Source organism: Larimichthys crocea, chromosome XVIII, assembly GCF_000972845.2.
Source record: "Larimichthys crocea isolate SSNF chromosome XVIII, L_crocea_2.0, whole genome shotgun sequence".
Taxonomy (NCBI): Eukaryota; Metazoa; Chordata; class Actinopteri; family Sciaenidae; genus Larimichthys; species Larimichthys crocea.
Window position 1 is genome coordinate 20571716 of NC_040028.1, and position 12519 is coordinate 20584234.

A 12519-nucleotide genomic window follows, 5' to 3' on the forward strand; every position below is an offset into this window, starting at 1 on the left:
GCCTGTAGACGCAGCAACAGCTCCTCTCTTATGAATTCACCTCATGGCTAATGACTTAAACAGAGCCGGGGAGAAAGAAGAACTTTCCGAGAACCCCACATAGCTTGAGGCGCAGACAAACAAAGCGGACATGAACAACATGCACACATGGATGTACTGTACATACATAGAGGTATAATCCATCACTGCCACTGGCACACATGCGGTGACATTCCTCCATGCATACAACAACCATAAATATCTGAGGACAACCTTGGGGAGAGATGAGGCCGCCCCACAAAAACAAGATTTCCACATTGTGTCAGCAAGCTATTGGAAAACAGCTTACACACACAGATACAGGCACAAAGTCAGCTGTTTCGAAACAAAGTAAATTACAGTACACACACAGAGAGACAAAAATATCATCCATACTATCTATATCTCCGGACTCACGTGGCTTAAGTGGAACCATCGGCATCCCACTGTCCCATTGAGGAGCACTCCTCCTGGCTCTCCTCACCATGATTTTCTCCCTGCGTGTTAGCGAGATCTGGGAAAGTCCTTTTCTGTGCATCGGCACAAACTCAAGGTCTCAAAGCAGCAACAGACTGGCTGAGAGGACACACCGACTTGAACACTCAGCAGCTTTAATCAGCACTTCCTACTCCTTTGCACCAGCTCGGCTGCTGGTGAGGTCCCCTGTGCTGCAATTTACTGCATTTGCTGAAGAATCTGTTACAGTGCAGCTGCCCGAGATCTGTGTGTTTGAGACTGAAGAGGCTTGTTTAAGCTGCGCAGTCACGCACTCGCACAGACACAAACTGTTAGAGAGACACAGAAACAGCCCAGTGGGGAAGCAAGGGAAGCCCACAGGAAGCACTGTGTGCGAGGAGCTGGGCATGATGCCCTGCAGAACTCTGGCCAGAGCTTCAGTCAGAAACACACACACACACACACACACACGCATATATATAAAAATGATGAATGTATTCATACAAACTCTGCAAAGTCACTCTTTGGTGGTCTTACCATCCCAGTCTCTCCAGGAGTTTCTGCGACTGCCGGGGCTGAAAGGGAAAGGAGATCCAGAGATGTCCAGGTTCTGGATCAGATGACTGAGGCGATTCATGATCCGGTAGGACGCCTCACCACCCTCCCGTAGAAACTCGTGCAGAGACATGAGAGCAGGCTGCTGCTAGTCTCACACACTCAAACAAAACTCTGTCATCCAGAGAGAGAGAGAGAGAGAGAGACCCTCACTGCACCTGCAAACTCTAACAGACTTCAAATCGCAGTTTCCCGCATGCAGGCATGAGAAGGAGCTCAGGACAACCTGCTCTCATAGCATCCTGTGAGGAGACGTCTGCATTGGCTGCTGTCCTCTGCAGAGCCACACTGGGGACTGAGCACAGCGCAAAGCAGACAGAACCAAAACAAATATATAAAAAAAAAGCTGAGTCACTGTCTGCATAAACCCTGAAACAAACACTGGAGGTGTTAATGGGTCCGGCTCTGCTCCTCACACTGTGATGGCACATGCAGACCTCGCTGCAAGTGCAACTACTGACAGCTAGAGGGGAGGAGGACGGAGGGGGGGGAGCAGAGGGCAGCCGGTAGAGCACAAATCCCCTTCTGCTGCTCAGGCTAATTATATTCCTCCACTCCGCAACTAATCTGCCTTTTCTTTCCCTCTTTCTATCTCCCCAGATTCCTCCGTGCATTCACTCCTGGTGAGCCACAAAATAAAGGAAGAACCGTGAAAACTGCTACATTTAAACGCTCCAGCACTGAAACTTTGACAACACTGACAACAACACACACTAAGGTGCAGGAGGTGCAGGAGGTGCAGGAGGTGCAGGAGCAAAGCAGAGGCCCCTCTTGAATGGAGAGAGGAGCAGGTTTCTGGCAGACCTTTAAAGGTGTGTGTGTATGTGTGTGTGTGTGCGTCTGTGGTTGTGTGTGTGTGTGTGTGTGTGTGTGTGATTGTGTGGTTAAAGCTGGCAAGGAAAAGGTAGCTTGCAGTTTATCGGCTCAGAATAGAGATGAGAGAGGAGCTGCACTCTCACACATACTGATGAGGCGACTGCAGGAGACAGACATCACCATCCACCCCAAGAAACCCTCCGTCTCTCTCTGTCTCTCTCTGCTGTTAAATCAGGTCTGATCACCCACCGCCTGTTTGGGTGTGGTAACATTTTCTTAAAATTAAAATTTTAATCGATGGCTTTGATGAAAAGTCAGAATATCACCATGGTTACCGCAGGGAGGACCATGGCTGTCCAACCCCAAGCAGTAACCTCCATGACGGGGAAGTGGAGCCACAAACTGCAGTTCCTCTAACGTCCACCTGAGGCTGGCTCCAGAAGTGAGTCAGTCTCCATAAGTCCCCATGTCCAAATGTCCAACTTCACGGCAGAAATAAACATGTTTACAGCCTGGTACAAAAAACAGTTTTGGTCTCTGTAGCTAATTTCCCCGTTCATGACAACTGTACTGAGGGTGAATTTATATACAACTCACCTGTTCACATTATATTAAGGCTTAAAGTTATGCAGGGTTAAGAGCGGGGACGCTTTGATTGACAGGTGGGTGTGGTTACAGATGGCATGTTTGAGCAACCAGGCTTCATTCAGCTCCACCTCAGGTCCACTGATGATTTTTAGATTAGATTTGTGGTTCAGTATCTTGTTAAAAGACACTTCAACACGCAGACTGGAGGAGCCGGGGTTTGAACCGCTGATCTTTTAGATTAGTGGACGACCTCCTGAGCCACAGTCTGGAACAATGAGCCGCACTGAACAAACAGCTGACGCACTTATAATGCAACCCATGGAGCCACAGAGTGTGGCTGAAGCCTGATATTCATCTATTCGTATTGCCACTACATGAACTTATTGTTCTAAAGTGAATATAAAGAATCTGAAGCTTGCCTCAGCAAAATACAAGACAACAAACAGAGTGTGACATTACTGCAGCACTCGCCCTGAGCAGCTTCTTTAGTGACCTGCTGGATCCATCTGGTGATACATCTGCTCTGCCTTCAGGGATGAACACCGCAGCTCACGTAGAGGAGGCTGAATGAACCTCTGACCTCGAGCTCGAAAAGAGGAACTCACTTTATGTTAACAATAATAACTCCTCGTGGTGCTTTTGATTAAAATAACAGAGAGGAGGAGCTCAGACACTCTCATGAAAGCACAGCAAAAAACACAAAGACACCAAAGAGCACCAACTTCAACATATAGTCTGTCACTATAATAAAACAGCCTCTCCATGCAGCAACCGGCTGCAGAGACTCGTGCCTCACTGAGCTGGATGTGTCTCTTTAAATCAGCTGAAGTAGGTCAAGTGCCCGGTTAGAGGGTCGAGGAGGCGCCGTCTGTGATCAGGGCGATATTTTAACGACTGATTTACTGATTTTGAAGTCACTGCAGCTGAACCAACGTCAGTCAGTACGTCACTGTGGCCCAGACTGAAATATTTCATTGATTACCATGAAATTCTGCACAGATATTCATGGTTCCCAGAGAATGAAGCATATTGGTGATCTTTTCCAGTAGCGCCACCAGCAGGTCAAAGTTTTCACTTATCCTGAGAAAAGTCTCACTTGCTGCTGGTGCTACATCTACAAAACTCTGAATGCACGTTCATGGTCCCCACAGGATATATCCGTATTCCTTTAGCGCTGCCATGAGCTACCACATTTGTGAATTGGCGTTGAAATATCCCAACAAATATCGGATGGACTGCCATGAAATATGGTCCACACACATTCATGGTTCCCAGAAGATGAAGCATACTGGTGACTTCTAGTAGCACCACCAGCAGGTCAAAGTTTCCAGGAAACTCTTGCTTGCTGTTGGTGCTACGTCTACTGGATGAACTGGGACAAATCTTTGTACAGATATTCATGGTTCCCAGAGGATGAAATGTTATTCCCATCAGGGTGAACAGGATAAATATTATTCTTGCTGTTCAGACCAAAGTTATTTATTTATATGAAGTGAAGACACGTTTCAACTGTGCACAGATCAAATGTTAGAAACAGCTCTGCCCACTCGCTGCTGCTCGAGCAGCTCCACTGATAGACGGGTGGATTGGATGATAGGTCTTCACGATTTGAGGATACTGCATGTGCAGTCATGTTCATAGCACAGACACAGAAAGCAGGAGGAGGTTTGTTCTCTGCATTTCACAGAAAAACGACACCTCCTCTTCAGCTCGGGAGAAGCGAGCAGTTTGCCAGATTACACAATGCTGAATCCTTTTCATCCTCAGTTTCTATCCCTGAATCTCTCTTTTCCTCACTCTCGCTTCCTCTCCGCTGTCTTCTGTGATCAGCGTTTGAGCCGATTAGCGCTCCCATCCTCCTGCCACAGCACATTCCTGTCACGTTTCCTCATAAACTGAGTGCCAACGATGACTGCATGTCTAAAATGTTTAGTATAATGATATATGATGTGCAAAATTCATAATATGTGATAATATTCCATCAGAGCTGCAGCCTGTTCAGCTTTAGTCCTTTATCTTGGGCCTCTCTTCGCTCAAGTCCACCCACTCACTACTTTTCACCATCTCTAGTGTTAAGGAGGAGAATATGCAACCAGAATCCACTGTGCTGTGTTAATGAATGCAGCAGATCAACCATCGGAGAAAATGTTGCACTTTACTACACAAATACACTGTGGGTCTACATGAACAGATGCTACACACACAGCTAAAGAGAAACATGACAATACGATCTGGCAAAATGAGCAGCTGAGGCTTCTCTGAATGTGCTTTCATGCAGACTGACTGTTTGCTGGCAGTAAGTGAATTAAGGCAGACGTCTATAAATGGATTAAAAGAGAAGACAGAAGAAAACGTCAGAAAAATAACTCGATCAATCATGTTAGTGGTTCGACAGAGGAGAAAGATTTTTCCTTTAGTCTGTGACAATAAATCACGTCTCTGCAGGAGCCACAGCAGACCAGAGATGTGACGTCATCTGTGGTCTGGAAAAGGGTGCTTTGAACAAACCACAGCGAAAATTTAAGAAGTGATGTGGCTTTCCTGATGTGCTGAGTCATCAGCAAAGGGTTACATCGGATATTTAGGTCACCGTCTCCGATTTCTGCCCTCAACACCTCTCCCGAAAACACACAGGCCAAATCCTGTAACTGATTAGGGTGGAGTACTGAAGAACCAGGCCTGTGAGGGACAGGACTGTATCTTTACAGACAGATTTAATGCAATTTAACCTTAAATTTAAGTCGTATCATTTCAAGCCTTATATTACAACATATGTTTTCTACAGCGAGCGTCACCACAGCTTACTGGCCAAACACCTGCTGGGCCTGAGGCAGAAATAAACGTTAAACCTGACGTGGTTTTCTGCAGAAACAAAGCTTTACAGCTCACGAACACGATGATCCTGCATTTCTTTTTCTTTCACTTTTTATTTGGTCTGAATTTAACCAAGCGAGATGTACAATGTTGTCTCTCACTGAGCCTGTGCACAGATTAGTATTTCACCTTTATCCAGGTATAAGACAAACATGTATAATCCTGTGTCATCAACAAAACAATGATCGGGGGACGAGAGATGATGTTGTGTTGCTGCCACCCACCTATGCTTTGGGTGACTGTCCTCAGTCTCTCCAGCAGCTCCCCCAGGGCCATCTCTTCTGTCTTCATCCACAGGATCATCCTCCAGAGGGACAGTGGAAGACCAGCTGCCCAGCCAACAGACACTTTCACAGGAAGAAGAGACAGCTTGCCTGATTTTTCCTGAACGGCGCTTCGGAGAGAGGATGCTGGTGAAGAGGACGGGAGAGGGGAACGAGCCCCGCCGAGCTGAAGGGAAGAGGGGGATGCAGCGGGGTGAACTAACCCGGGTTGTGACTGCCTGGCTGCCGTCTTCTTGTGCGTCACACGGATGCTGGAGGGAAAAGACCTGAAGGGGGGTGTGTAGCTCAGGAGTGCTGGGATGCTTGAGGGAGATGGATGCTTTCGAGGATGGAGAGGATGCTGCAGAGGTGGAAGACGGAATGATGCTGATGAAGCTGCACCGACGAGTCCTCCACAGAGGGATGCGGTGGGCAGGAAGCTGGCGATGGGGATGAAGAGGAGGCGGAGGCGGAGGCAGAGGTGGAGGCAGCCTCAGTCGCACATGCATGCTTCAGCCTCAGCACGCATGATGGTGCAAACCTGTGCAGACAGAGAGGGGGAGGGAAAGTGAAGGTCAACATTTTTCAAACGACAACAGCTGATCCCATAGTGACACCCAGTGTGGAGGCAAGGCATAACAGCCATGTCATGAAACATGAACAGCATCCTGGTCATGCACCACCGATTATACTGCAGTGCCACCATGTGACAGCACGTGGTTATGACAAACTGAAGCACAACAGACATGCTCTTTGTTTGTGTGAAATGTGGCGCACAAATAAAATCTGATTGATTGATAATAGAAGAAGCATGTGACATCAATAAAGGCTCTGTTCTATACTGTGTGACAGTAACCCAGCAATACTGGGACCCCGAAAACTGATGCAGCTCCAATCCTCAGAGACTCAGCCCATATTCACAAACTATACAGTCACCACCCTCAGCTATACTAACACTGTTCATCATGACAAACTCACTCGTAACAATCCCAAAGTTGAGTCTGGAACACTGGAAACTTCTCGCCCTCATTGGGTGCCATTTCGGCAACGTAACAGCAGAAGATGGAGGCAGAGGAAGCTGCTGCACCTGAAGGGGTTGCAAATGTAAGTTTTATATTTATAGTTTGGTGCTCATGTTCTACACAGTTATAATTAAGCAGAGAAGAAACAGCGTTCAGCAGATCACACCTTTACCTGCCTGTTGTGGACATCATCTGACTCAGGCACCTGCAAACATCACAGTGCTCAATGTAGGATAAAATGACAATGTCCATTTAATCAGCAAAGGTTATGTATGTAGCAAACAAAGCTGCTGTTTGACAGTTTAACCCGGTCTGCAATGTTTTAATTTATCATTAGTTAAAATCCAGAAATCCAGAAATCCAGAAAGACAACAACACGGTAAGTACCAGCAGCAGTAGTAACATTTCAAAGCACAGACTCTTCATAGACTCTGCTGACCTGCATGGTCACACTCACAAGGAGGCGTCAATATAAAGACTGAAATCCAGCTACAGAGTACAGAGTGTGGACTCTTAATAATATTAATAAAAACACACAGGGAACTATTTAACCACTTAGAGGAACGCAAAGGCCGTTTCCTCCAGGGGTCACTTCATCATCTTTTCTTGCACAGTGACATAGACACCGAACCCACAGAACCTGAAAACAAGTGGAACAATCATTCAAGTTGGAAACTCATCTAACCTGGTGATAACCCGCCTGTGATCACCTCCTGCTGAGGCTGATTAGGGAGGATGAGGGGCAGAAAATGGTGGAGGACATGCAGGGAATGAAACACAATGACATAAACAACACGCGACCGTGTTTTCATTCTTTCTTTATTACAAGCAGAATGACAATACAGTGCTTTGCCCTCAGTTGCTACAGACAGGCTGGCAAAAAAGTCAACAGGTGAACTTTTAAAATCTTTATATCCAAAAAAAAAAAAAGTAAATAGTCAAAACCTGTTTAGTAATACAAACAGTGCCGTACTGAAGGTATGATATGAAGTGTGCTGCTCGAGCACACGAGTTGACATTTCAGACCTTTGCCAAGCTCAGGAATGACGGAGGAGCACCTGCTGCTCTGCAGTTTGACATTCTGATCAGCAGTAAAAGGCTGGTGCGATAAACCCATTTGAGACAGAGGTCGACAGCTACAGACAGTCCATCCAAGTTATTTGGTCACTTTTTTTTAAATATATTTTATTTATTTCAACCACTACAATCTTCTTAGAAAAATAACTCGTGAGGAAGAGTGAACACTTAGAAACCCCGGTCGACGGACGGACAGTCGACTCTTGCTTTAGGGGGGACAAACTGATCAGTGGAACAAAGTGCAGCGTGTAGACCTATCCGTAAATCTCTAATGAATAATATAATGTATATGTTTCTCTGGTTTTGGTTATAAATTTTGAACATACATTCTAACAGAGTTAAAATATAGTTTTCTCTCTGGGATACAAAAGTAGCAAAAAGAAATATTCAGAATGAGACAACACAAAGATGACTCGAGCTGTGAAGGCTAACGAGCGGCTACAAAGAGTTCACCCCGTTTATGAAAGTAAAACAGACCTTACAGTATTATTGGGGTAGGATCGGTGTGTGACATTTAGAATATGTCTGGAGACATTATGGCAACAGCACAGTGAGGTGGGACACTGCATAACAAGCACCAAGGCTGTCTTCTTATTAAATCTACTTGAGGTCAGGACGTTGAGCCCAAACACTTGTGGAGGCTCGTGGGCTTTGAATGAAAACTGAAAGAGAAATCCAGACCTCCAACCAAACTTTGATAAGTCATCTGTGCCCCAAGAAACACTGAAGGCCCGTTTAAATCTATACATGTTGGCAGATGGTGATGGTGTATGAAAATAAACTGTATAAACATAGAAAAATGCTTCAGGATCTGACATTCAAGACTTCCAGAGTCAGTCACTTGCTGTGCAACAACAACACGACAGATACGCTTTGGACAAAAGAGGACTTCGGATGTTAGAGATGCAGAAGAGACGTTCGTCCATAATGAGCTACAATCTTCAGGCTGGAGGACATGATGGACAAATCAGTCCAACATTCTGTTTGATTGTGACGTCGCCGATTCAAGTCTCCCTCCTGCTTCACAGCAGACGTACGCCTCGCTACCATGTATATATCAAAAGTTTTTAAGTTACATTCATACAGCAACAGTGACCGCCATTGATAAGTTTGAGAACAAATTGATTAATGCAACATATGTGACAGCATGACATCAGCATTCTTACATACGACTTTTGCATAACACAGAGAGTGGCGGCAAACGCACGAGCACGATGCAACAGTGAGGAGGAAACAGCAAGTCATCGAGGACATCCAGAAATACAAAGACTCCATCCTGCTGCTGCTGTTACCCGACACAGCCACATGGAGAGTGCTCACGTGGTCAGGACAGAGAGAGAAAAGGGTGTCGTGATATGTTTGATGATGAACGGAGAAGTCGGATCTGAGAGGAGGACAGATCAGCATGCAGCAGAGAGAGAGAGAGTCCACATGCTACAAAAACGAGTCGACACACACCGCGAGGGCTCAGGAAGAGGAAACACACACACACTGTTCCAGACATGTGCCGGCTGAACCTCCCCTGTCCGCTCAGATATGTTTAAACTCCACTGAAAAATGGGTCTCTATGAATTAAGGCAGGGTGGCTCGAATACTGCACATCCCCTCTTCAGATTCCCCCCATTCTCTCCTCCAGCTGATGGGTGTGTGTGAGTGTAAGGCTTTGTAATACACCACCTTATTCTTTTTTTTAAAAACACCTTTCTCCTTTGGCTCCTAGCCTGCTGCTGCTGCTGCTGCTGCTGCTGCTGCTGTGTGGTTACCTGTAAGGCAAAGGTGTGTCACATACAAACATACAAGTAACAGGCAAATTCATGCATACAAACTCCCGCACATGCACACTCACGCACACCTAAAGGGCACGAGCTCGACGGCTGCTGCTCCCCTTTACTTGGCCGGACCACAGACTGTACATGGCAAACATTTACAAAGAAGCAAAAAAGAAGAAGAAGAAGAAGACGGACACGAAAAGTGGAGGAACAGGCAAGAATGAAAATGAGACAGGACAGTTCCTTAGTGCACGAAACATCGCACCTTATTCCCCATTTTGTTCTTTAAGTAAGAGTCTGGGTAGGAACTCTAATGAGACTAAGACAAGGACTACACTGAAACACAAAGATGTTACCAAAGTGGAAGATGAGGCGTCGGGGCTGTGATATCTAAAGGGTTGTCCACTCAAGCTGTAGCCCAGAAAATGCACATGGTGAACTGAGCATGGAGGTGTGTGAACCTGTTTGTGTTTTGCTCTAACAAATCCTTGACCCTTGAGATGCAGATCTTGGTCACACACACACACTGTGGGATGTAGTTTATGTTTCAGCCCACGAGATTCACATACGCATAGTTTCAGAGTCTGCGTCCGCGTTCACACGGAGGTCTCCGGCCCCGGAGCGTAGTAGGCGAATCCCGCCCCTGAGAGTCGGAGCACGTAGGGGCTGAGAGAGCGCAAGTCTGCCCCTCCGCCTTCCGTCAAGCGGGCCAGTAGTTTCTGAGGGAGGGGATCAGACCCGCGGAGCGACAGCATCTCTACGGTGCTGAGGTGGAGGTGAGAGGAATCCGTGCTCGTGCCTTTATAGGATCGACGAGAGGACGGTGGAGTCGACTCGGCCACGCCATCCCGCGACAGCTTCTCACGATCCTGCAGAGAGAGACGGAGGGAGCGTCGTCATGAGGAAATCCAAACAGAAGAGTGGAAAAAGAAAATCAAAAGAATCAAACACAGAATGACGACAGGTGTGAGACAGCAGCAGGGATAGAATCAGAAGGTTTAGCAGGTTTGTTTTAGATATTCAGTCCTAATTTACTGAACAAAGAAATCCAGAACTCAGTGATCAATGATGAGAAACCCTCAGAAAACTCCCAAATTCTGATTACATGTTAGATTAAGCATCAAGACAATGTTCACACATGCTATTCCACCGTTCAGCAGCAGATGTCGCCAGTAGTCCTGGTGCAAGAGGACACTGCTCAGGATTAAGGGTAGGGTTAGGGTGCACGGGTACACAGTACATGCTTTGCCATTTGCAACCTGGACATCAATAATGGATCAATACTGACCTTCCCTGAAAGAATGCGACCCTGGTTACTATCTAAATGTTAATCAAACCTTCCCGTCATGTCATATTTCATAGTTAAACCTCGTCCCTCAGCTTTGCTGTCACATCTATCTTCAGGTTGAGTCACAGCGAGCCTTCGACCTGTTGGCTCCCGCATGACAAGCAGTGATAGATTTGAAGACAGAATCAAACTTCTCATCCGGCTCGTACCCAGATCATCCCACATGCAGTGAGTAGCACAGCATGCTTTGGAGCCGGCACTGCAGAGTTAATTGGAGACCGGGCCCACGCACTCCCCATGCAGTGCAGAGCAGCAGGCAGCATCATGGCGGCAGCATTAAGAACCCGACCCCCCCCTCCCCTATAGTCAACGCCCTCCTCCGGCGTGCTGTTACCATGGTGACCCTAGCCCAACTAGGGGAGGCTGCACTCTCTAGGGTTTGCTGAGCGGGGTGCTGTGGCTGTGTGACATCATGGAGTCATAGGTCCTAGTAGCTTTGTCTCCCTCACAGGTCCTATCACGGTGGAGCAGGTCCCTCTCATTGCTTTCCTCTCCAGCAGTAGCAGTGCCAGGAGCCACAAAGCCCTCCAGGGCTCCTGCTGCTCTTACCTTCTGTGGATGACGTTAGAGGAAAGGAGGTGATGATGGAATCTGTTTGTATCCAGGTATACTCAGCTGCCAGTTTATCAGGTACACACAGCTCAAAGTGATCATGGACCTTCAGCTTAGAGGTCCAGTGTGTAACATTTAGGAGGACTTTAAGATTCACAGGTATGTTTTCATTAGTGTATATGTTTCTACGGTAATTCTGAGTTGGTTGCATTCTCCGACTTCACAGCTAGGTGCCACTAAATCCTACAAACACACACACACACACACACACACACACACACACACACACACAGGTGGGACCTTTAAATCCTGAATAAACACTAAAATAATCTGCCACGGCAGGCTTTTAGTGCAGCGATGACACATTTACGCTCGGTGTACTACATATCTGCTCATTCACATCCTCGGCCAGATCTGAGATTAGATACCAGTGTGGCCACAGCTCAGTTTCAGAGGACCTCACTTTGAGCACTGACAGCTGACAGCTAATATACGATCGGGAATATATATTTTCTTATTATTATTTTCTCAGTCAGTCATTTGGATTTGGATTTTTGCTTTAAAAATGACAAATACAAAATAATTGATTATAATTGACATGTATCAAGATAATTGTTGATGTCCCACACATACCAAGAACACATGACAACATGAAAAACATAAAACAAACATGGTACGGTGCACGCTATTTAAATTTCTTGAATCTAAATATAAAACAGGACAGAAAACATGAAATCTATCATGGAAATGTTCACAAATCATCAGTGCAGTTAGTGTCACATGAGGTGAGGTGTTGAGACAGTGGTCAGTGGTTCACACTGGGACATGCCACCATGCACATACAGAGATAAGGGCGTAAAAGAGAGAGTCACCTCCTCTTCCTGCTCCTCTCTCGTCTCTCTGGGCCAATCAGAAACTCATTCTGCTGGAGGACTGAGAAAGCATGAAGATGGTGGACGGCTCCACAGTAAGGCACGGGCGAGTGGACTGCAGCCCCGAAAGAGGCGAGCGAGTGCAGGGAGTCACGGGGTGGGGGGGGGCAAGAAAAGGAGAAAGGAGAGAGGAGACAGTAAGAAGAAGGAGGGGGGAAACGGAGAAAGGAAACGATGTGGAAGGGTGTG

At 46.6% G+C, this 12519-nt stretch overlaps 1 protein-coding gene across 7 annotated transcripts in view; it reads right to left on the reverse strand.

Annotated features, from left to right (window-relative positions):
- Positions 1-7454: 7454 nt before the first annotated feature.
- LOC104929430 (probable phospholipid-transporting ATPase IH) overlaps positions 7455-12519 on the reverse strand; it is a 31581-nt gene continuing 26516 nt past the window's right edge. For 3 of the 7 annotated variants that reach the window (XM_027290915.1, XM_027290914.1, XM_027290920.1), the window contains one exon: positions 7455-10367. In XM_027290915.1, the coding sequence (XP_027146716.1) occupies positions 10095-10367 (273 nt within the window). In that variant the 3' untranslated portion in view covers positions 7455-10094. Of the gene's footprint in view, positions 10368-11180; positions 11399-12270; positions 12386-12519 lie in introns of those variants that run through there. The other 4 variants (XM_027290919.1, XM_027290917.1, XM_027290918.1 and 1 more) reach the window with 3 other exon arrangements.